This window comes from Mytilus galloprovincialis, chromosome 9, assembly GCF_965363235.1.
Source record: "Mytilus galloprovincialis chromosome 9, xbMytGall1.hap1.1, whole genome shotgun sequence".
Lineage (NCBI taxonomy): Eukaryota > Metazoa > Mollusca > Bivalvia > Mytilida > Mytilidae > Mytilus > Mytilus galloprovincialis.
In genome coordinates, this window is record NC_134846.1 from 23,418,368 (window position 1) to 23,444,998 (window position 26,631).

General features: G+C 32.5%; 1 protein-coding gene across 4 annotated transcripts in view; it reads left to right on the plus strand.

Moving 5' to 3' along the window:
* Positions 1 to 4,766: 4,766 nt before the first annotated feature.
* Positions 4,767 to 26,631, plus strand: part of LOC143044653 (galactoside alpha-(1,2)-fucosyltransferase 1-like) — a 37,057-nt gene continuing 15,192 nt past the window's right edge. The window contains exons 1-3 of one of the 4 annotated variants that reach the window (XM_076216715.1): positions 4,767 to 4,998; positions 6,163 to 6,248; positions 26,440 to 26,514. In XM_076216715.1, the coding sequence (XP_076072830.1) occupies positions 6,233 to 6,248; positions 26,440 to 26,514 (91 nt within the window). In that variant the 5' untranslated portion in view covers positions 4,767 to 4,998; positions 6,163 to 6,232. Of the gene's footprint in view, positions 4,999 to 6,077; positions 6,249 to 22,175; positions 24,982 to 26,439; positions 26,515 to 26,631 lie in introns of those variants that run through there. The other 3 variants (XM_076216714.1, XM_076216712.1, XM_076216713.1) reach the window with 3 other exon arrangements.

Here is a 26,631-nt window from a genome sequence, read left to right on the forward strand (position 1 = left end):
TAGTTTTCAAGTTGGTCCAAATGGGGGTCCAAAATTAAACTTTGTTTGATTTCATCAAAAATTGAATAAATGGGTTCTTTGATATGCCAAATCTAACTGTGTATGTAGATTCTTAATTTTTGGTCCAGTTTTCAAATTTGTCTACATTAAGGTCCAAAGGGTCCAAAATTAAACTAAGTTTGATTTTAACAAAAATTAAATTCTTGGGCTTATTTGATATGCTTTATCTAAATATGTACTTTGATTTTTGATTATGGGCCCAGTTTTCAAGTTGGTCCAAATCAGGATTCCATATCAAGTATTGTGCAATAGCAAGAAATTTTCAATTGCACAGTATTGCACAATAGCAAGAAATATCTAATTGCACAATATTGTGCAATAGCAATTAATTTTCAATTGGAGTTATCTTTCTTTGTATAGAATAGTAGTTGATAATATATGTTGGAAATTTGCCAGACATGACTATGATGTCATTTTCTATTTTTATTTGCCAATAACTTTATGTAAATAACTTCATTGGAAATTTGCCAATATAAAATGTTGCTGATGAAGCTTTTTTTCCTTATCTTATCTAAAATGTTTTTAGATAATGTATGTTGGACATTCGCCAGACATGACTATGATGTCATTTTCTATTTTTATTTGCCAATAACTTTATGTAAATAACTTCATTGGAAATTTGCCAATATAAAATGTTGCTGATGAAGTTTTTTTTATTGTTTTATACAATAAACAATGTATATTCACTTTTACTACCAACCAATCTTTACCATTCAGTGATAACAAGCACTTTATTTTACATTTAATATTTTATGATGTATTTAAAAGAGTAGTTATTGTTGCAAACTCCATTAGAAATTTGAATTGATATCAGTTTTGGAAAAAGGGAAACGGGGATGTGAAAAAAAAGGGGGGGGGTTAAATTTTTCTCATTTCAGATCTCATAAATAAAAAGAAAATTTCTTCAAACATTTTTTTGAGAGGATTAATATTCAACAGCATAGTGAATTGCTCAAAGGCAAAAAAAAAACTTTTAAGTTCATTAGACCACATTCATTCTGTGCCAGAAACCTATGCTGTGTCAACTATTTAATTTTAGATTTAAAAAGTTTGAAGAAATCTTTAATTGATTTGTAAAATCTTGACATTTGTTTTGTGTAAAAAAAAAAACATGTAATGTCAAAAATTTGATCACAATCCAAATTCAGAGCTGTATCACGCTTGAATGTTTTGTCCATACTTGCCCCAACTGTTCAGGGTTCGACCTCTGCGGTCGTATAAAGCTGCGCCCTGCGGAGCACCTGGTTACTGTTTTGGTGAGGTCACTTTTGAATCGATTTACTAATATAAACAACTTTTATTTTTTTATACCAACAAAAAACAAACAAAGACTAGATTTAATATTTTCTCAAAATTGTGCATTTGGTACCAGTAAAGTTCCGAGTCCAATTGCTTTCTGTCCCACAGTTGGCCAGATATTGTTTTTCGTTCTTTTTTCCTGACATATCTTTTGATTATAATAGTGTGACTTCATATTTACTGAAATTAGCTATCATCTTAAAAGCTTAATATTTTGGAAGGTAGAAGACCTGGATCCTTTATACTTTGTATATAGATGCATTATGTTATGAAGTTTTCCTATAATTTCCATTGTCCGTGACCTCATTTTCATGGTTCAGTGACTACTTGAATAACATTTTAGATTTTGAGTATTCCGCATTTCTCTTTATGAGTAATGGAATAACTATTTTGTATGTTTGTACCTTGCAAGGTCCTCGTGCCCCTCAGACAGTTTTTACTTGACCTCGACCTCTTCATTGATCAGTGAACAAGGTTGAATCCATATCTCGGATACTATAAGCAATAGGTCTATATTTGGTGTTTGTGTTTTTGTCTGTTTTCCTAATACTGAATGCAATAGGTCTACTGTATTTAGTGTATGGAATGATTGTAAGGTGTACATTTCCATCTGCCAGGTGTCATTTGACCTTGACTTTCATTTTCATGGTCCAGAGGTTATTTTTTTGTGTTTTAGTCTTCATTTCGTATACAATAGGTCAACTATGTTTTGATGAATGAAAATATTTTGCGTTGTACGTGTCAGGCGGGTATGTTTTATTTGACCTTGACCTCATTTTCATGGTTCATAGCTCAATTTGATATTTTTTGTTTTTTGTCTGTTTTCAGGGGTATAGCTAGAAAGAAACGATGTGCAAGCAACTAGCGACCCTTTTATGGAGAAAAATGTTTTTTTGTTTTTTTTGGTTTTCGGTCATAGGACTGTTAAAAGATGAGCTATATTTAGATAGGACTTATAAAAAAATTATGAATATAAAAGTATTAATAAATTTTCTGAACATAAACAACACATATTTGTGGATACAGAATTTACTAAAAATTGTCCAAAATCTGCTCTTCGGGTCTAGGCAGAAACAAACTTCTGTATTACTTTAATTGTCAATATTCACACTGAAATCCCGATGAATATGCAGTAATGCTAGTAACTGTCGTTCATTGTTAATCGTATATTTGTTTTCAACGTACGTAGTACACTGATAGATCTCCATGGTAGCACTCGCGAGATGTTATAAACCAGCGTACATGTTCGGCATCGAGCGACCTTCCAATTGAATTCGTCAAAATCACATGCCAGGTCAGTTTCGTATGTCTCAAATAATGTTGAGATTTGTTCGTTTGTTATATTTCTTACAATACGATGGAGCAGATACAACGCAAAGAAACGATTTTCTGATAATACTAGACGCGACTCCACTCTCCAGTTCCCTTATCATATCATACGGTCTATGAACGCAAAAATTAATGAGACTTTCCAATACTGTTTTAGCGTGTTTGCAGGGTGATTGGCTCTGGTCGTCTGTCGACCACATCGCCTCGGCATATTTTCAACGATATCGAGGGGTTTTGATCATTCTAATGCCGATTGGTACATCTCATTCCAAACTGATGAACCGTGCACTGTATTATGTGCTCCAAAAACTACATGTCGTAGACCGAGTATTACAAATTTAAATCTAGTAAAAGATACAAGTTACTGTCCGATTTTGTCATAATCTCCAATGAAACTTTTATTGAAACCAAATGCCGTTATTTAATGATATTTCATCAATTAAAAAAGTGACAACATAGGTGTTTCCTTTAACATTCAATCTATAAATTTTTATTTTGCCATATTTGTTTTTGCATGCCGAATCGATGTGCACGCAACTGCGTGTTAGCGTATAGGCAGCTACGCGCCTGGTTTTTCTAAAACTATTGGCAATAGGTCAGCTATATTTGGAGAATGGAATGATTGTAAGGTGTATATGTCTGTGTAGTTATTATCATCTGACCATGACTTCATTTGCATGGTTTATTGGTCATCTTGGGTTTTCCTGGTTTAGTTTGTTTCTGCTATGTGCAATTAGTCAGCTATATTGAAAGCATATTTGGTGTATGGAGTGATTGTAAGGTGTACATTTATTTCCAGTTTGATTTATCTGACTTTACCTCAGTTTCTTGGATCATGTTTAATTGATGTTATAGTTGTAGTAAAGCTCCATATTTAGGATATCAAGTTGAACATAATATTAATGGTTAGTCAAAAAGGCGAGACTCTCCAGCGTGTGCACTCTGGTTTTATTTAATGTATATGCCGTCCTTTTCAAGAAATAATTTTATAATTATAGATCAAATAGAGATACATTTCGCCTAACCGCATTGTAGATCATGGTACATGTACACACGCTATTTTGCTTACCACACTTTATAATTTTCATATATGTAAAGTTTAAATATTTATTTTTAAGGTAGTTCTCTAAAACCAAATGTATAGGTCTCGCTATATAATTGAAAAAAAGCAGTGAGAAAACAACCACCAACACTTACTCTCCATCAACTCATTCCAATTCAAGGCAAGCTTAACAGCATCAAAAACAATCTTTTATTGAAAAAATAAATCTGTAATATAAAAGAAAGAATATGGGATGTCGACTAATATTTATCACACATAGAAACGTTTACACACAGCAAAACACACAAAAAGCAACGGAGCAGCGCTTTCAAACTCAAAAGCCACAGCAATACCTTCAACTTACCTCCCATCAATTTGAAGACGGCCCCTAGCAACTGAATTCTTTGCTAATTGACGATCACGACAAAACAAAGCCATGGTGTTATATATATCAAGAAAAGAAATCAAATATTTACTGGCATGATTTACCCAAACAATCATACTAAATAATACAAACATTTAGACAACATCGGGGCACATCGAGATATATATATATGTTGTACATGAAATAACGTACGTGTACATATATATGGCAAAAAAATCATATGAATTACCAACTCGAACACAGTCAAAACTAAAACTAATTTTTCCCAACAATACCGACATAAAATTTTATAAAGTGTACAATCTAATAAAAATGTTTTTCATCTTCTAATACGTTACATTTTACTCTTTGCAAAAAAGAAAGAAACTTGCCAATCAAAACTAATTTTCGATCCAAATATTTAAAAGCAGGATATTTAAAAATCATTGTGAAACGTATAAACAAACTATTTCATTTGATTTTGAACACAGCATTTTAATAACATTTTAACCTTGTGGTCATTCATGCGAAGTTACTTAGTACCTCGAGCTCAGTACACGGAAAAGTAAGTACGCAATGTACTATGGAAATTAGCAGGCTAAATTAAGCAATTTGATTAGTCGAAAAGTTGTAAGTATGTGCTAAATAAACCTCAGAAGTAAACAAATGATTTTATATTGTAAAATCGTTAAAAAAAATTAGTCAACCATATAAAGTTGTCCATTTAAAGGGTGTAAATCAAAATGTTTTAAACAGGTATGGTCTAATATCCTTTAAAAGTTGATGGGTGTATTGTGAAATAATTTTACACCGTCTCGATTTATAGGCATACAAAATGAAATTAACATTGTGAAGGAAATATGGTGTATTCAATTTCCCGTTTAGATACACGTAACAATATGTGGTAAGTTATTTTTATATGTATATAGTAAAATAATAGTTGTATCAATAATTGTTTATCAAATAATGCACAGTTATACTCCAATGGGATTGAATGCATGTATAAATCAACAAATTCAGTTTACAATACATCATGAAAAACAATAAAAGAACAAAACATTATATACATATGTATATCAGTAAATCGCGCTTTCTCTTTATCTAAAATACTTTGTCAGACAGTTTCAAATGGAATCAAAAGTTAAAAAAACTTGAAGATATGGCTCAACATAAATAGGATATAAGAGAATATTCGCATGGTACACGAATGCCACCCATGCATGGTCCTTAACGCAACCTTCTATACTATAACATAATAAGCCTAGTATGAATTTGTTCTACCATAGATGTACTGTTTATAATTGTTTTATGTATCATAGTTAAATTTAAATACCAAAATATTCACATGTGTTTTAGATATTTTGTGTCTCTTGCTTTTGTGTATATAAAATAATGAGATGTACGTGTTATTATACATGGCTTCATGATCCTTTTAAAGAACTCATATTTTAAATGTAAATTGAAAAGGGTGCAGCCGCCCGTATCTGATCATTATCGTTTAGTTGACTTTAGATGGTATTAAATATACAGCTTATTATTCAAATATTTAAAACAAATAAAACTAGAAATCTACCTTTCCGGCAATAATAACAATTTAATTCTCAAGATAAACAGACAAAGTAAATAAATCACAATTGTTTGAATTATATATAAATACCTTGCATATAACCCTTATGAAAAAAACTAAGATATTTAAAATTTATTCGAACTCCAAAGAAATCAATTTCTAAAGAACACATACGGTGCAGTGGTTTGATCATTAAGTATAATATTGAAAATTCATAATAACACCTTCATAGTTCGATTGACTAAAAAATACATATCTTGAAATATGATCGAAAATGAAATAGATATCCTGTTGACATGGTTGATTTTCATAGGTACACCCATATATATCTGATGACTGAAATAAGAGTACGTAAGTTTACACTCCTCTAACAACAATACACTATATATACACATAAATAATAGGATGTCATAATATTTACGCGGTCATTGTTAGTATGGGTAATCACACTGAATTATATTTTAATGAACTACAGTCTAAAACATTTTTGACATTTTTTAGGTAAATTGACGTAATATGAAATTTGGATGACATAAGCGTAAAATGGATCAAGATATATTGTTGGACTATAATGGAGAGAAGAAAATGTAAGTAATATCGCCCATATCGGGATTCACATGTATATTTCTTCCTCTTTTTTTTCGAAAAGCTTTCAAAATTATTTTAAGCGTAATGTTATCAGAATAAACATGTGGGGAGAACTCGGACGATAAAATTGAGAAAGACAACAACCCGACCAAACAGCCAAATTAACAGATATCGGAGAACTGGTTTTCGAAAGTATCTTAGGACATAATTTTATAAGTCCTTAGTGATGTATTTAAAAGTATCTTAAGTTAAGATAATTCCTTGAATTAATCGTAAAGTTAAGACATCAAAATACATGTTTAAGATGGTGTCAGGATCGTTAGAAATATTTTTCTTTTACAATTGTATCGATACATTTGATTTTTATGGGGAAAAAAGAGGGGGGCTAGGAGCTAGGATTTAATTGTAATATCTGTCTTGCCTTTTTATTTTTCACTATGTTTCACATGTCTTTTTTTATTAGTTTATCCTAATTTTTTAACATATATCATCATCATTTCCAAGTTGCTCATCTTGCTTTTTTTAAAACTAAAAATCTCCTGTTCTTCCTTTTTTCAATTGTATCCTAGCCACACTCCGTCCCCTAAATATCAAATGACAGCTCCCCTGTAAGTATTATTAAACTCTTCATTGGAGGAAACCTATAGTTGTTATCAATTTCTGTGTCATTTTTTTCTCTAATGGAGAGTTGTCTCATTTTAACAATCATACCACATTTTTTAAATTTTCAAACATATTTTTTCGTGAAGTATATCCCCAGTCTATTATCGTGTATTTCAATAAAAATGTGCCTAAGAAACAAACAGTCAACTGGTCAATCAAATTTTGGCTTAAGCACATGTAATAAACAGCTGTTAGTATTGAACACAAAGGGAGCATATGGAAGAATTGATTATGCTGCATAAACATGCATGTGTACGACGTGCAAACATTAGCCTCAAAATCTGTTTAAACTAGATTTTCTCAATTGTATTAAACTACAACAAAAGACTTCAAATATTATATTACATTAATAACACCCAACCATAAAAACTTCAGTTTAAACAACGCATTGATTGTAAATAGTAATTAATTATTTATCACCTCTACTCTTTATGATAGTTTCATGATTGTTTGAATTTTTTGTGAATATATGACTGAGATATATTTTTAGATATTCCTTTAAAATATCCTCGTCTTAGAACACCATCGATAAATAGTGCCCTTTAGTATAAGCTGGGTATATTTATGTTCCTGGTATAAGTTGAACAATTTTTATATTCAATGTTAAAGAGTACAAAATCAAGACTTCTGGTAGGTGACGTTAAATAACTTGAAATCTCTTACATATTATACACATCTCGATAGTGGAGATATGTAGTAAGGTTGAACGAGACAGCAACCAAACAATGAAATAAAAATAAAGGAGATAGAGAGTTAAAATATTAACATTATGCCTATTTGAAATACCAAAAATTTGGGTAACCATTTCTATGCTATCAAATATATGTTAGTCTTGAGCTCCATCGTTTCATGACGCTGTCCAAGTACAAATTGTTGATGAGCCTTTCTTACCACAAATTGCATCTTAAGTCTGCGATACGACAAAGTGCAACTTAAATCAGTGCATCTGTGCAATGAAAAAGTTCAACTTTAAGTCTGTGCTAGCTATAACAAAGTGCATGCAGCACGAGTTTGTGCTATGACAAAGTGCAACTTAAATCTGTGCCTCGACAATGTGCCACAAAAGTGTGTGTCACGACAATGTGCCACAACAAAGAGAAACAAAGTGCAACTTAATTCTGTTCCACGAAAAAACGCAACTTAAGACTGTCCCATGACTAAATGAATCTTTAGTCTGTACCACGACATAGTGCAACACAAGTCTGTCCTCCGACAAAGTGTAGCTTGAGTATGTCCTCTGAAAAAGTGTAACTTAAGTATGTCCTCCGACAAAGTGAAGCTTAAGTCTCTCCACCGACAAAGTAAAGCTCAAGTCTGTCCTACGACAAAGTGTAACTAAGTCTGTCCTCCGACAAAGTGTAGCTTAAGTCTGTCCTACGACAAAGTGAAGATTAAGTCTGTCCTACGACAAAGTGAAGCTTAAGCCTGTCCAACGACAAAGTGTAGCTTAAGTCTGTCCTACGACAAAGTGAAGCTTAAGTCTGTCCTACGACAAAATGTAACTAAGTCTGTCCTCCGACAAAGTGAAGCTTAAGTCTGTCCTACGACAAAGTGAAGCTTAAGCCTGTCCAACGATAAAGTGTAGCTTAAGTCTGTCCTACGACAAAGTGAAGCTTAAGTCTGTCCTACGACAAAGTGTAACTAAGTCTGTCCTCCGTCAAAGTGAAGCTTAAGTCTGTCCAACGACAAAGTGTAGCTTAAGTCTGTCCTCCAACAAAGTGAAGCTTAAGTCTGTCCTCCGACAAAGTGAAGCTTAAGTCTCTCTACCGACAAAGTGAAGCTTAAGTCTGTCCTACGACAAAGTGTAACTAAGTCTGTCCAATGACAAAGTGTCAGCAGAGTTCTCGTAAATCTGTGTTTCCCTGTTGGTCTTAGAAGTAAATCTATTGCAATATACCAAAAACTGAGTTGGTCCTTTGTAAAAAAAAATGGTGGTCAAAACCTGCGGAACACTACTTTTCGAGAGCTCTAGTTTATCATACGACACATGCTATGTTATTAAATCAAGTTGTATTTTAACTTTTGTCATTTAACTTGTATGAAAGAATAATTATTGTTCCTTGACAACTAGTAATTACTCTAAGGTAAATAGGTCTATTGCAAAGACCACAACTTTGTTGAGGATATCGGTTTTTTTATAACGGTATTAAATTGACTAAAAATGTATGATATTTCAATCGTTTAACTGTATAAATGACCCAATGCAACATATTTTGGCCTCTAACATCAATAAAGAGGCCTTATTTGTTGTAATGCGAATCTAATGCGGAAGTATAAGTACCGTTAATGTTATAATAACGTTTCGGCCACAGTCATTATAAGTGTCATTTTGTTAGCCGATTTTTACGGAAGCGTATTAGCGCCACCCAATTTTTTACGCTAACCTTTGCGATATAACACAAACTTTTGCGAAATAACGCAAACCTTTGCGTTACAACGCAAAACTTTGCGAAATAACGAAAACCTTTGAGTTATAACGCAAATATCTTTATTTCAATTATTCATTAAGTTTTGTAAATATGTCCGTCTGTCATTCATGTCGGTTGTGATTTGCTAGTAGATATAAAAAGAAACACACAAACAAGGCCAACTCATTATGATAAATATGCATAGGAATAATGGAATACTTGAAGTGCAATTATACATAAATTAAGACTGCTGTGTGCATTAGAAAAGTATACAAATTAACAAGAAAATAGTATAGTATATAGGCATATTTAAATTGAAAGATCAAAAATAATGTCATACAATTGTGAAACTTCCAAGTCAAATAGGTAAAATGATCTTTCTGTTTTAAAATGAATTATTAATAAGGAAACATTTTTTTTAAATTTTGATGCAAGAAATCTCAGAATATGATAAAGATTCTTTGATAGAAAGTCATTGAATTTTCATTTCAATATAGTGATGAAGTATTTTAAAGATGCTTTGGTAGCAATTTGAATGGAGAGAATATAATTTTATTAATAAAACATCTTCACTCTATACATTTATTGCCAAAGGGTAGCTTGTTTGAATCTAACCATTTCTACACTGTTCTCAAACGAGAGCTTACTTTGGAAGTATATTTATTTTCGGTTATAGCTATATTAGCAGGGTTGATTTTTTTTGGGGTATAACATCAATTTACTAAATTTTCTTTGTAATATATATACTAGTAGTAACATGTATATCGTTTTGGTGGGGCCTTTATAGTTTTCTGTTCGGTGTGAGCCAATGCTCTGTGTTGTAGGCCGTTCTTTGGCCTATGATGGTTTACTCTTACGAATAGTGACTTAGATGGAGAGTTTTCTTATTGGCACGCATACCACATTTTCTTATATTATCCTGCTCATTATTAGTCAATGATATGTTCTAATTATTAAAGCATTTTAATTTACTTTGCAATGACTACAAAGGTGATAAATTTTAATATATTCAGCCTCCTCCATTAATATCTGCTGTTTCCTTTCAATCTTAAATAAGAAATAAGATAAAACAAATGTTTGCGTTATAACGCAAAGATAGGAAGAAAAAAAATGTGTGGCGCTATTACGCTTCCGTAGATTTTATTAATTTTAACAATGTGTTACATTTAGCAATTATAGATGATTAAAATCATTTTCCAAAGTCCGTTCGATCATTAAGATTTTGTACGGTGTTTAACTTTTTCTATATTAGCATATTATAATCAGTAAAAGAATTGTATAGTGATACATTAATATAAATAGCTTTTAATCCCTCATGTAGTAAACTTAATATCCCCGGGAGGATGTAAATTATAAAGAAGGAGACCATTCTCATGGATTTGACATGTACATTTGATTCTGATTGAGTAGCACGATTTTACTTGAGTAACAGTACAGTGGCGGATCCAGAACTTTTCATAAAAGGGGGGGGGGGGGGGGGGTTGGCCTTGCTCCAGTCATGCTTCAGTGATTCCTTATATAATCAACCAATTTACAATTTTTCCCAAGCCCCCCCCCCCCCCCCCCCCCCCCCTGAATCCGCCTATGCAGTATTGGATTAAAACGTTTAGATGACGTTTGAACTGGAATCATGACTCGGCCTTAAAACGATTAATGTATATTGCAGAAAACACGTTAATTAAGAACCATAACTACACGAGCAATGCTACTCTCATATATACATATCTTAGTCTCATATGTACAATGTAATTGGAGTAAATAATACTCTTATCTTATTAGCAGAGTGTCAGGATTTGTCCTAGTTAGACAAAAAGCTAGAAGTTGACAAAAAGCTTGCCTGTCTGACATCACTTATACGATCACTATCACTAAGACTTATATTATATATATTCCCGTCCCTGATCAGTGCACTTTCTATTTTTGGGGTATATCATTGTATTCAATTCGTTCTCGTCTACAATTTGACGGCGTGCACAAAGTTGACGACAACTGTAAAGTGCGCTTTTTAAATAGTTTTATACAACCTTTAATCAAATATTTTTTGAATAAATTTTTTTTTATGATAAAATGATGAATGCATACCATTAAAGGGGGGGGGTAAGGGGGGTCCCAATAACAGCAAAACAGCAAATTGATTTGGCTCATAACAGATAACAAGGAATTAAAATGAACAAAAACAGATAACAGTAAATTAAATATTAAAATAATTCGGTCTTTGACAAATCAGTATTCTTATTACGGATATAATCCTTTGTAATGCATTCCATTTTTTATGACTATGTTTTTAGTATTAATTTATGTATCTAGAATGTGTTTAAATTACTACTCAATATATTATAATATTTTTTATACGCTCGTTTACGGAACGTATTATGGTATACTGTTGTCCGTCTGTTGTCAACATGTCGGACATTAACTCAAAAACTCTTTAACCATTTGCATTAAACTTTGGGAAATTGTTTATATTTATTGACGTGAGCTCCCTTTTTTTTATAAATAGATTTTAAGTTTCTGGGTAATGGGTTTTTATTCAATAAAATTGGTGGGTTTTTTTCTCAGTTTTCTGATAATATCTCAAAAATGCTTTCACAAAGCAAGGAATTTTGGTGAATTGTTTATATCTATTAACATGAGGTAACTTTCAATTTTTATAAATTTTAGATTTTACGTTTCCGAGTTAACGGGTTTTATTAATTAAAAAGGGGTGATTTTCCAGTTTTCAGACATTAACACAAAAAAATTTCAGCAGTTCTCATGAAACGTTGGTGTATTGTTTATATATATTGACTGAAGCTCCCTTTGTTGCTAATAAAAAAAAGTGACCTAAAAGAGTTTGAATATTCTGACTTTTTCTAAATGACCATTTAATGAGGTGTGTGAATTTTTCTTAATAAAACTATGAGGCAAAGGGGTAGAAAAATCAAAAGCACCAATTATAAGCATGCAATTTATCAAGTACTTCGAACGAATTTTGACACTCTAAAAGCAATTTATTCCACTATTTTCAAAGGCCTTATTTGAACAATTTTTTATCACCTGAGGTTTTTGATTGTACCAAGTGTACTAGTAAGTAGAATACATAATTTAGTAGGGAAACAATGGCTTGAAACGAAATAAATCTTTTTTTGTAATGAGTTATGTGCAGCTTCGAACCCAAGTACATGGTTGGAACTTTCATTGTACAATGCATTTGGTTCTGCTTTGAAAAGAATTACAGACCTGAGTCTATGTACCATATTATATAAAAGGTTAAGTGGTTGTTAGGACATAGTCCTTAATTGAGATCCTTGTCAGATATTCCTGGCCATATGTTTTCCTTTTTATAATATTAAGAATTGTTTTAATTTAATATGTTCGTACGGAAAACACGGAACATTATTCTCATACAAAAAATTAAGATAATTCTAAATACACATTCATAAAAAAAAATTGAATTTATTACAAAGGATAATCATAAGATATACTTGAATTGTCCTGGACCTCACTTCTGTGATGGGTATATGTTAATGGAATCCTTCTCTGAATACGGGACAAACATATTAGTAGTGGTAGACCCCAATGGCCAATGATCTTCAATTTATACCGAATATTGACTGTCAAAAAAAAATGCTAACATTCCAATTTTCAATAACAGTTAACAGCAAATACATAATCACAATAACAGATAACAAAAAAACTAAAAGCCCAATAACAGCTAACAAAGAATAAGACAATAACAGCTAACAGCAAATATATTTTCAAAATAACAGATAACAAAGAATTAAATTGCCCCATAACAGCATAACAGTTAAACCCCTTGCCCCCCCCCCCCCCCCCCATTAAAATCCCCATCACTAGTAAGGTAAATTAAAATTTAATCTATAAAGTATGAAACGAACATATAGAAAACGGAAAAAATACGATTAAACTTGTAACATTAAATAAGCATAAATAGAGTTTTTGACCTAAAACCAGAGATGGGTCCGATTACTTTCAATGTAATTGATTAAATTACAATTACTTTGTCATTTGTACGATGAAATTAAATTAATGATTACATCTTTTCTGAAAGTGTCTGATTAAATTAATGATTACATTGGCAAAGTAATCCTGATTGCATCTGATTACAATGAATAAAAAAACACATTTTAAATGATGTGAATGAATTAACGTTTAATACAACTATAGCACTTTTACAAGAGGATTTTGTTGTATATATATTTAAAATGATAACTTCAAGCTTCATCAATTTAATAAACCATGTACATGTACATCTTTAAATTGTGAATATATGTACAATATCTTTTTAATAATTGTATTATGTTTCTTCTTAGGCTAATGATATCTTTTTAATACTGTAACAGTTTATTTTTTACTGAAGTATACAAATCAATTAACATGCTTCATAAAGTAAACCAAACAATCGTAACATGTTAAATATTTATTAAGATTTTTTTCATTGTAATCAGAATGTAATCAAAAAGTAATCAGGATTACAGGGTATTTTGAAAAGTAATTGATTAAATTAAATTACATGTAATCAGATTTTTTGGTTGATTAATGATTACAGTGATTACTTGATAAATTGTAATCAATTACAACTGATTAACGATTACAATTACAATTACCCCAAGTCTGCCTAAAACTTATACAAATTCAACATATTTTCCTGCGTTTTCGTATAATAGAATTTTTCGGATTCGGACTAGGACATCACACGAAATTCATCACAAAAATTTCAAAAACGGTCATGGTAGATAAGTTTGGAATGATCTTCATTATGTGTAAGAAGTAGTCATTTGGAAGGACTAAATTAATATTCGAAATGGAAGAATCGATAAGAAAAATATGTAATTGCAATCTTTTTATTTTCAAAATAACTTGGTATTCCAAATGTGTATAACCAGAGGTTTAAAATAATCTGCAAAATACGAATGATACGATGGTCCAGACTGAACACCTGATTTTTGTTAATGTCCATGCAGCTATCATGTACCAATCTAAAAATACGTTTTAGCGCTATTTTCTGAAAAGAGTACACGACATAGTCGCTAATTGTTTCCATTGCTCTGCTCTTAGTATATATTTATTTATATTTCCAGAATGTGCAGGTGCTGCACTTTTTTGTTCGAAAGAAAAGAAATATGTTGAACGTAAATGTTTAAAGTTATGTGATAATCTAAGTGTCCAGTGTTTTTGTTACGCATTTGTTTTCTGGGGGATAATGCCGACGTCGTAAATGATTTTTTTTTATTGTAGTACAAAAGCGTAAGGGATTTGCAATAAATCACTGTCAGATTAGATGCTTAGAAAAAACGAAGTTCTCTTGAAGTTTTATCACAATAGGGTGCTTTTCTCAGTTTTAATTTTTAAGGTATCCTAAATTTATATGCCGGAACTCTGAAGTTTTATCAGCTATATGCTGTATTGTGAACGTATCGGGTATTACCAATTTACTCAAGAATTGAATGCTCCTTTTTGTTTTATTGGTGTGTAATTCTAAAAATGTGCGCACGGTCAACGCTTTTGCAACCCTATGAAATTAATAAAAGAAGCATTTCAATCACATTTTTTTCTAGGATCATGAAAACACGATCTCTATCAAGTTTTTCTTTTATCTACCTCTCCACTTTAATGAGTGGCCGTTCATGTCAAAATAGCGATGGTTTCATCTAGATGGTTTTTCCATCTAGATATCTGTTGAAAGCATCTAGATTCTTTTAACAAGCATCTAGATGCTTCTTATAATTATCTAGATGGTTGTAAAAGAGGGACGAAAGATACTAGTAGGACAGTCAAACTCATAAATCGAAAATAAACTGACAACGCCATGGCTAAAAATGAAAAGGACAAACAGACAAACAATAGAACACATGATACAACACAGAAAACTAAAGAATAAGCAACACGAACCCCACCAAAACTAGGGTTGATCGCAGGTGCTCCGGAAGGGTAAGCAGATCCTGCTCCAGATGTTGCACCCGTCGTGTAGGTCACATTCATGAAAGGGAAGGGGATTGTAGTTACGACGTAAGGAACTTATCCGATATCATTTGTGAAACTGTTATTCCATAACGGTCAACCAACTCGTGATGGCGTCCTTAAAATTTACGAAGAGATGATTTCAACTTTACAATTTGGAACTCTTGGTTTAAAAGCTTCCTTGTGAACAGCAACCCTCTATCAAGAAAATCATGATAGGAAATGCAAGCACGGGAATATCGTATCAATTGGGAGATATATATACCGTATGCAGGTGCTGTTGGAATGTTGCTACTTAGAAATGGAAAGTTCACAATTGGAAAGCTGAAATCATCTCTTTTGTCGTAAATTTTTGTTTTCAACCGACCCTCATTGTCAATTTCTAGATGTAAGTCAAGATATGAGGCCGACTGAACTGTATCTATAGTATCCTTTATCTCTAGTTCGATGGGATAAATGCGTTCAACATGGTCACCAAATTTTGAATTATTTAGTGAAAGAACGTCATCTATATAGCGGAAAGTAGAGTTAAAGGATATTGCTAACCTCTTATCTTTCTTCCTAAGAAGTTCCTGTATGAAGTCAGCCTCATAATAATAAAGAAACAAGTCGGCAAGAAGAGGGACACAATTGGTTCCCATTAGAATGCCGACAGTCTGTTGAAAAAAAAGTCCCCCGAACGTAACAAATATGACTTTTTTTGTTGTCAATCAAAACATTAAACAACTTGATAATGTCAGTTTCAGAGAATTATTTGTTTCAATCAGAGTGATCCTTTACAAAGTAGGATTTATCCCGCCTTAAGACAAGATGCTTGTATCTACGTTGGCCATTCTTTTTCATGAAACAACGCAATACCAACACTTTCAATTTGTCTTTGAGTTTGGAATTAGGAATACTTGTGTAAAGTGTAGAAAAGTCAAATGATTTAATACTATTGCAAGATGAAAGAAAGTTGGCTTGTATGTACTCTAAAAGATCTTCGGAATTTTTAAGTATTCACATCTGATTCACGCCACCTCTAGAATAGGCAGTTTCACAATAACTATGAAGCCCGTCTTTAATTGCTGATAAAATAGATGTAAATAGTTTAGAAAGAGGTTTCGTGGAGCACTTGAAAGACCCAGCAATATACCTCTGTTTGTATGGACACTTATGTAGTTTAGGTATCCAATACAGTGATGGAAGATCCAGTTCTTCATCTTTGGTTGAACTTTCAAAGGAACATAGAACAGACCTATGATTATCCAGGATTTCCTCTTTGGTTAGTGTCGTGAGGGTATATGTTGAGTTTGCAGTGAATTGTCAATACCTAATTCGTTTACCAAGCAGTTAATGTAATGAGTTTAACACACAAAAACGAACGATGTTGTTTAGGGCTTTATCTGCGGGGATAACAACATATTTTTCATATAGGTAGGATAAGTGTTTTGCAACATTTAGGTCTTTGAAGATTGACGTAGCATGGGCATTGATAGACCCATTCAGTTTCTCAATTCTGATTTGTATCAACGACCTCACCGCATTAATCCCTTCTGAAAGAGTTGTAAGTTGTAAGATACATCTAGATACCCTTTTCCATTAAGATATTTTCAACAACCATCTAGATACTTCTTGAAAGCATCTAGTTACTTTTAATTAGTACTAAGTATCTAGATGCTTCTCACAAGTATCTAGATGCTTCGCAATAGTATCTAGATGCTTCATAAAAGTATCTAGATGCTTTGTACAAGTATCTAGATGCTTTATACAAGTATCTAGATGCTTCGCAAAAGTATCTAGATGCTTTGTACAAGTATCTAGATGCTTTGTACAAGTATCTAGATGCTTCGCAAAAGTATCTAGATGCTTTGTACAAGTATCTAGATGCTTTGTACAAGTATCTAGATGCTTCGCAATAGTATCTAGATGCTTCGTACAAGTATCTAGATGCTTCGTACAAGTATCTAGATGCTTCGCAATAGTATCTAGATGCTTCGTACAAGTATCTAGATGCTTCGTACAAGTATCTAGATGCTTTGTAAGAGTATCTAGATGCTTTGTACAAGTATCTAGATGCTTTGTACACGTATCTAGATGCTTCGCAAAAGTATCTAGATGCTTCTCACAAGTATCTAGATGCTTCGCAAAAGTATCTAGATGCTTTGTACAAGTATCTAGATGCTTTGTACAAGTATCTAGATGCTTCGCAAAAGTATCTAGATGCTTCGCAATAGTATCTAGATGCTTCGCAATAGTATTCTGGATGCTTCGCACAAGTATCTAGATGCTTCGCAATAGTATCTAGATGCTTCGTACAAGTATCTAGATGCTTTGTACAAGTATCTAGATGCTTCGCAAAAGGATCTAGATAATTAACAGGGGCGTAGCTGCCGTTAGGCACTTTAGGCACGTGCCTACACATAATTTGTTCACAAATATTTTTTTTATTAAAAAAAATAATAAACAACGTGATCTCTAGATGAAAGCCGGTGAAGTTGTCAAATCTCTGTAATTATCGAATGTCATGTGTAGACTAGTCTCTCGTCCTTAGTGAATGGAATATTGGATAGAATTGAATGTTTTTATAATTTTACCTTATATAGAAGCTATAAACTAGAACTTTGGTTCAGATCATTTCACTTCTTTCAACAAATCTTGAATGAACCTCAACTTAGACACTTAATTAGTTGTTAGTTTTCAACTAGCTTTCCACTTTGTCTTCATCCGACTTGCCAATGTTGGTCGTCTGTTTGGCTGTGCAGGATGTATAAATACGCAGTCACGTCTGGTCAGAATGGGGACATTACATCCGATGTTTAGTTGTAGGGAGAATGCAACTCTTTGAGGAGTTCGTAGTTGGTCTACTGAAAGGCAAAATTTCTGCTCCTATCCAACAATCCCTCATTTTCCAATGCATGTCATTTTTAAATTTCGATACCTTCGTTCTGGACGACACCTATTTCAGGACCTAGCTCCAAGTTGTATTTATTGTAAAAAATATTTCAACGGTCCTGAACTTGGATAAATATTTGACACGTCACTGGATTTAAAAAAAAAAACAATCAATCAACTGGCTTCCAGTAATTTTTACAGAGGATGACCTTGAGGTCACTCCGATGTATTGTTATCGCTTAAATTTCCGTCATTCATAAATTATAGTCAAATTAGTTTTGGGTTGTCAACACCAGTGAAAAAAGTGCATTTTCATACCTGCGATTTCTGTTCTCCGGTTGTACGATGTTTCGACAAAATATGGAATCATTTCAGTTGTTGATTTAGTGGTGAAAATTTGACTGAATTATATCTTAATAAATACGATTTTATATGTTTAATTGGTGTTTCAGAAAGAGGTCAGGTGCTCTTGTTCATTCATAAAATTATCGTTCATTCATAAATCTATCGTAAAATAAAAATCACTACACAGGTTATACGTGTAGTGTAAATGACCACCTGTAATCTAAAAATAGCGGTCTCACTAATAACGACAAGAAGAATTTTAGCGACAAGAAGCGTCAAGAACGGACAAGAAAAATAAATTAAGCGACAAGAAGACTATTTAGCGACATGAAAACTTCTCGTATCGCATGAGGATGACACATATCAAATGAACAATTATTTGTGGGACTTAGTTTTAAGAAATGATGTCAAAGTAACACTATGAAAATATTTTTAGTAAGCTGAAATATATATTTATTTTTTACATGTTTATGTCTTGTAAGTTATTTTATTTCTGTCCCATTTTTCAACATTAGCGTCTCGAAAGGTGAAATGTTTTAACTGAATGGTTAATTTAAATTACTTATGAAAATTGTTAAAATTAAATAAATAAAAGTAATTATTGCCCAGTTACAAACACTACCAGGGGATAATCCATAATTACCCCAACTTTAGCCTGGTAAACTTGTTGTCTCCTTGTGAAATATAAAACATATTAAAAATGATTTCCTGCTTAAGTCTTTTATTGATATAAAGTCAAAACCTTCTTGCTTTTCACTAGACAACCATGTCCTGTCAGGTTTAATTCTTATATATGTAGATGAAAAATAAAAGTCCCCAAAACATTAACATGGCAGCAATTGCTTTTACAGCCTTTAAGGTTTTGATTTTTTTACAGAAGAGTGTCCACCATGCACTTGCACTGCACTATAATAATAGTAGAATAGAATTATCATATATAAATAGATGAAAATTATATATACATGCAATCGTAATATTAATAATATATATAACAACAAACCAGTGTATTCTCTACGACTATTATTATATAAGTATAATAGTCCAAGGTATACTGATTTCTTGCACTACAATATAATAGTTATTACGGTGAGGTTGAATTTTCTGTCATTTATTCATCATCCAAGCACGAACTTCTATCAGAAAAAAATATCTCTGTAAATTAACCCAAGTTTCAGGTATAGAGATGTGATCTGTTTCTGTGACATGCGCTTTTGACCATCCACAAGAACCTGCGGTCATCCGATGTTCAGTACTTCAGTACTTTGATTAGTACTCTTAAAACTGTGTGTAATGGCTACAATTATTCAAAATTCCTAAGCAGGTAGGGATTTTACAGTAGAGGATATAAAGAAATACGAATTTCTTGATTTTGTTAGGCATCGACTATGTATGTTTGTGTTTGTGTGGCTAGTGTGAAGGTTTAAGATTCAAAAAATTGATGGTTGATGTCTAGCCAAAAGGATATAGTTCTATTATATAGTAGTATCAGTGTTAACGTGCCTATTTTTTTAATGAAGGATCGTCAATATGTACTATTAATTTAGGTAAACGTATACTAGTATATCAATAAGAACAGAATAGATATGATAATACCAAACAGGGTGTTCTGCTTAATTAAAGGGATACCGGCTGATCTACACTGGGCAATGCATATTGTTAATATTTTTTTTTTATATTCCGGATTATACTGGCTTATTTAATTCACCAGTCAGATGTTATGGTACATTTTTCATAATTCTTCGAACTTTTCATCATATATATTATAATTATCATGATTAAATAACCAGTAAATTATTTTTGTACATGGAATTTTGCAGCTAAAACGCTGGAAACCGTTTTCCGTCGGGTTGCCTCGCCCCCCCCCCCCCTTGAACCCCCTACCAGGGCTCTGCCCTGGACCTGGTGGCGGCCTTAAGCGGCCCCCAGACCCCCTGCCGATTGGTGCCTACAGTTGACTGAATACCTAGCTACGCCCCTGATTTAAATAAGCAACTAGTTACTATGACTATCTAGATGAAAATAGACTAAAACTGAATACAAATACTTTTCAATTTGCTTTGTACAAGTATCTAGATGCTTCGCAATAGTATCTAGATGCTTCGTACAAGTATCTAGATGCTTTGTACAAGTATCTAGATGCTTCGCAAAAGGATCTAGATAATTTAAATAAGCAACTAGTTACTATGACTATCTAGATGAAAATAGACTAAAACTGAATACAAATACTTTTCAATTTGCTTTGAAGTATCTAGAGTTTTCGACCATCTAGATACTTCAACGAAGCATCTAGATACTAACACGAACTATCTATATACTTGTGCGAAGCATCAGATACTTGTGCGAAGCATCTAGATACTTGTGCAAAGCATCTAGATGGTTATACGAAGTATCTAGATGGAAAATGTATCTAGATGGAACCATCGCTATTTTAACATGAACGGCCACCCATACACTTTATTGTGGAAGCTCCTGTCATCACGAATCAGTGTTGCATTTCGTTGATTTTAGAATGACGCGAGGATGCTGTAAGCCAATCCAATGATAACGTAATTATAATGAACATACATGTAAAGTTTTTATATCTAAATAAGGATGTGGATATGATTGTCAATTAGAGCTGTTCTAAGTGCTGCACAACATTTATGTTAATTGACAAGGTATCACGCCTCCTATATGAATGAAAAAATAACAGGGTGAACATTTCAGGGACTTAATTTTCGGCTCTCCCTTGACATCATTTTCATGCATGGTCTTGAGAAACGATTATAGTCCGTCGGACGGGGACGATAATTGACTGACCCGTGTTAAGAGGGAGCAATATCTCTTGCACGTTAAAGAAACCCTTGTAGATTTCGAAAAAGAGCAGGCTAATGCCACTACAAGGCAGCACTCGTACCCGCAAAGTGGTGAGGGATTAATATAAGTTGTAATAACTTGTTTACCAATCCAAATAAATAAATATGTTAAAACTAAACAATTACAGGGAAAAAGACATACATTTGTTTTTGGGAAGTAGAAAGGAATTTTACTGATGTAGATTTTGTCAAGATTAATGAATAGCTCACATTTAATAGGTAATAGTAAATTGACATAAGACATTACGACTGGGGTCCAACAAGGGAAATATTAAGATTTCCCCCCTTATTTTTGAAGTGCATTGGAAAAAGAATAAAATAAGTTCTGGATAATTTTGAATCAATACAATTCAATTATCAGTGAAAGTTTATCCGAAGCGGACATACTTGTTTCTGATATCCACTATCAAAGTAAACTGGAATATGTGAGATATAAGATTACGTTGAGAAAGGATTACTGAATAAATGAATGCCAGTTTAGAGGATATATTAGAATTTGTTAATGTTTTCCGCTTGCCGTTTTTCTTCGATTTAAATTAAAGATTCTGCCTTATATATAGTTAGGTTTCATTCGGTTGTTAGGTTTGCTAAGGGTTACTAAGTACTGCGGCATTAGTTTTCTCAAAAATATTCATTATTTATAAAGATAAACCTTCAAGTAACTAGGTTCCTTTCTGCAGTAGATTGATAATTGTAAAATATCGTTTGTTTTTTGGTGAAGTTGTTTATTTATCTATGATGATATATAATGTATATATATATATATATATATATATATGTGTGTGTGTGTGTGACGCTAATTGTTTTCATTGTGTTTCAGGTATAGTGATCCCGTGTTTAACCTGTGCCTTTGTGTTGATATTCTACGTATTCCAGACAGACGTCAACACATTCCCATTTTTTGAAGTCTTCGATAATCAGATGAAATATGAAAGTACAGCAAAACGTAATTACTCGACGAAAAACACTTCATTTTCTTTTAAAGGAAAAAACATTCCAGTTGTATCTAAAAAAGATAGGAATGAATCAACAGCAAAAATATTTCTGAAACAAACCAGATTTACTTTTACTACTAAAGGAAAATATGAACCAACAACACGATCATCCCTGAAACAAACCAGGAAAGGAATGATAATTTCTACTATAAATCCAGCTATTAGTGCAGTTAGAAACAATTCTAACAATAATACACATTTTTTATGTCCGAACTTCATGGGCGGATTTGGAAACATGATGTTCCAATTGGCGGCACACTTTGGTGTTGCAATGTCTAAAGGTATGCGGGTTATTATTGCAAACAACTCGGAGTTAAATCGTGTTTTCAAACTGGAAGACATTGATATCAGGAATAATATAGATATTTGTAAGACATTTATTTCCAGAGGAGAAAAACAGAACTGCGCTTATGATAAAAATATACTGAACTTTAACAATTCTCAAAATATAAGACTCGGACAATATCTCCAGTCTTGGAAATATTTTTATGATTTTAGAAGTCAACTTAGGAAACAGTTCACATTTAGAGACCTTATACTTCAGGAAGCAAAAAGTAAAATAGTTCAAACAGTGAAACGATTCAATATAGGATCAACAAGGGACATCACTCTTGTTGGTGTTCATGTACGCAGAGGAGACATGGTAAATCATAAATTTGGATATAATATAGCGACACCAGAATATTTAACTAAAGCCGTGCAATACTATAAATCAAAATATAAGAATATAATATTTATTATAGCATCTCAAGATATTCCATGGACTAAAGCTAACATGCCAAATAACACAAACGTTGAATATTTAGATAGTCCGAAAAGGGAGATAATCGTAGCTACTTTATCATTATGTAACCATACCATAACAACAGTCGGTTCATTCAGTTGGTGGATAGGATGGCTTACAGGAGGAGAAGTTACGTATTTCAAATGGCCAGCAAAAGAAGGATCTGGATTAAGAAAACAATACAGCAAAGATTTTTCGGATTTTTACTACCCGGGGTGGATTGGAATGTGAACGGTATAACTTCTGGATATGATATTTCGGAAATAATAAGATATGAGTATACAGTAACTATCCGAAACATTTTAGGTGACAAGAAAGTATACAAAGTTAGCTTCAAGGCGCATGATTTATCTTGGTTGATGGTTACTGTTGAATTAAGATGAGAAAGTTGAACCGTTAGATGCAAGTATCGTGATCTCACCATCATGCTTGTCCCATATCTTTATAGATACCAAAAGTGTTGCATTTGTACATGTAGATACGATTATTTTATCTCTCTTTTCAGAACAGTTGACTGTTTTATTTTTGGGAAAGTATGCTTTTTTAAGGGGGTGTTTGTGGTTTTATATCTTTTTGAACTTTTTTGCTTACCATGGTTATTATCTCAGACTCTGTATAAAGATAGTCGGTTATTTCACAGATATAAAATGATGTGATATGAGTGCCATTAAAGGTCATTATAGGTCAAAGTACGATCTTCAACACGGAACAGCAAGATATAAAAGGCCCAAAAAATTATGAGGTGTGTAAAACCATTCAAATGGTAAAAACGGCAACGGTCTACATGGTCTAATCTACATAAAAACGAGAAACGAGAAACACTAATGAACCACATCAACAAACGACAACTACTGAACACCAGATTCCTGATTTAGGACAGATGCAAACAAATGCAGCGGGTTTAAACGTTTTAATCGGTACAAACCTTCACCTTTACCAAAACAAAAGTGTACCATCACAACATAGAAAGACACACTATAAAATATCATTTGAAATGAATTAACTCAATCAAAAGAAATAAATACAGAAGTGAACATACACTGAACGAACAAATTTGATCTATGACACAATGTCAATACAAAATCAATAAAATAAGGGGTGAATGAATAAAGGCAGTAGTATACCGCTGTGAGATGTAAAATAATTTCAGAGAGTCAACTATAGAACATAGAAACCTTGAAAAAATAACCTTACCGTCAAATAGAATAATGTACACAGGCAAAAGAACATTTTGTTGTAATGTATACAGTATAAATAGAGATAGAATAAAATTGAAAACAACACGTTTGATAATTTTATGCCACCGAAGCGCTTTTCTAGATTTTTCCTCGGCAGTAACGCTCAAAGCCAAATATATAAAAGCCGAGGATGTTTAAGAACCGAAACAGTTGAAGAGCTATGACAAAAATACATAAAAAAAGCCAAATCCATCAGCTCAACTTTGCCTGAGGGATTTGAAACATAAAAGGACAAATTTAGAAAGGTTTGTTAAAAATCTTGTCAGTTCCGAAATACTGACTACTGAGATGATGATATCCTCGGGGACTATAATAGTTCACCAGCAGAGGTATCGAAAATATGCATGATTTGAAAATATCCAGCACATTGTTTTAAGTTCTGTCAATATGTGCCTTTGTATGTGTTGTTTGTTTTGTAAAAAACAGTCATTTGCATAATGCATTAATTGAATCAGCTACTTGTATTGAAATATCATATACTAGTATGTATTATTATTATAGTACAAGAAGCATTTAACGTCTTGCATTTACAACCAAGCATTTACAGTCTGCAAACTTGATAGTTGAAATTTTTGTTATTTAATTAGAAATAAAGAATTCCAAAGATAATGCGTTGCCTTATTCTAGAACGTACATATAGCGTTCTTACCTGTTTTTATATTTCATGAAAACACCTCCACTATTATTTATATATAGGTGCATGTTTATGTCGTCAAGATAACAGTAGAACGCCACGAATGATTTTGAGAACTTTTACGTCTGTCCTTCTATCCTATTTTTATGGCCCATTTATGGGCATTATGTTTTCCTGCTCTGTGCGTCCGTTTGTCCGTCCGTTCGTTTGTCCTTTTGGTCGCTCGTTCGTTCGTCCGTTCGTCCCGCTTCAGGTTAAAGTTTTTGATGAAGTTGAAGTCCAATCAACTTGAAATTTAGTATACATGTTCCTTATGATATGATCTTTCTAAGTGTCCACTGAACACGATGAAATCTTGTGTATAAATGAAGGCAACAGTAGTTGCTGTTCGATAATATTCTGTTGGCACTCTTTGTTTCATTCTATCTGGAGGATTTATATGATCAGTGAATGAAAGTAAGGATACAAAACAATCTCAGACTCACCTCTGAAACAAAAGGGTCAAATTCTCTACAATTTTATAAAACAATGATTTTGAAACTCTTCTACAGAGTTTTCTTCGTACAAAAAAGAGGTGGCAGAAACCAAAAGGACATTCAAAATTCGATAGAAGCAAGACAACGCCATAACAAAAACGAAAGAAAACAATTGCACCAAACACTGTTGTTTAGTTATATCATTGGAAAGAACGATATATTTTAGCCAGTTAATGATTATATCATGTGCAGTAAGATATATATATTGATAATTGATAAACTGTTCGACATATTCATAGTATAAGGAATGATTTGTGATGCCATTTTATATGTTACAAAATATAGAAATAAACATGATCTTGTGGTGGTTCATCATAAGTTGACATATATATGCATTTTGGTTAATTAACCATTGGTCGATTCATAATTGACATTTTCTCCACATCTCATTTTGTGCAAAGTATGAAAATGTAAGGATCTAGAAACCGTTTCATAAATCATTTTCTTATGAACACATATCGTTTTGAAATCATTTTTCAACTGACATCAATCAGACTTCAAATTATGTTTTAATAGAGCTGTAAATTGACGTGACTAGTACATTCAAAGTGTTCGTGTCCCCTTAATATTAGCTTACTTTATTATTCCTTTTGAAAAATATTTTTTTTCAAGAAAAATCAATGATGAATTCTTAAAGTCATTATCGAAACTCCTAAAACCTTTCTATACTGCTTACAATATTTTCTGTCATAAATTACATCATTAACACCCAAACAACCATACAAAATTGTCTGGAAACAAAAGATAAAGCATATACACCCAATTGCAATTCCTAGACAAATTCATAAATGGGAAGTCCATAAAGACTGATCAATCAATCAAGCGCTGTCAATCACCAGAACAAGACACAAACATATATACGTTGACATATTTTATTCTCTTGGACTTCTTTATCAGCTATGCAGTGGATACAGCAAGGGATCATGTTAGACAAAGATGTTTTAGGATTGATATATCTATATATGTCGTGGGGTAATGTATTATTTTAATAATGTAGGCATATTTTATAGAATGGCTGTTATCTGTATTGGTAGTCTATTATTATATATTAGTTATATCATCCATCTGTACCTTAATATACATGTATCT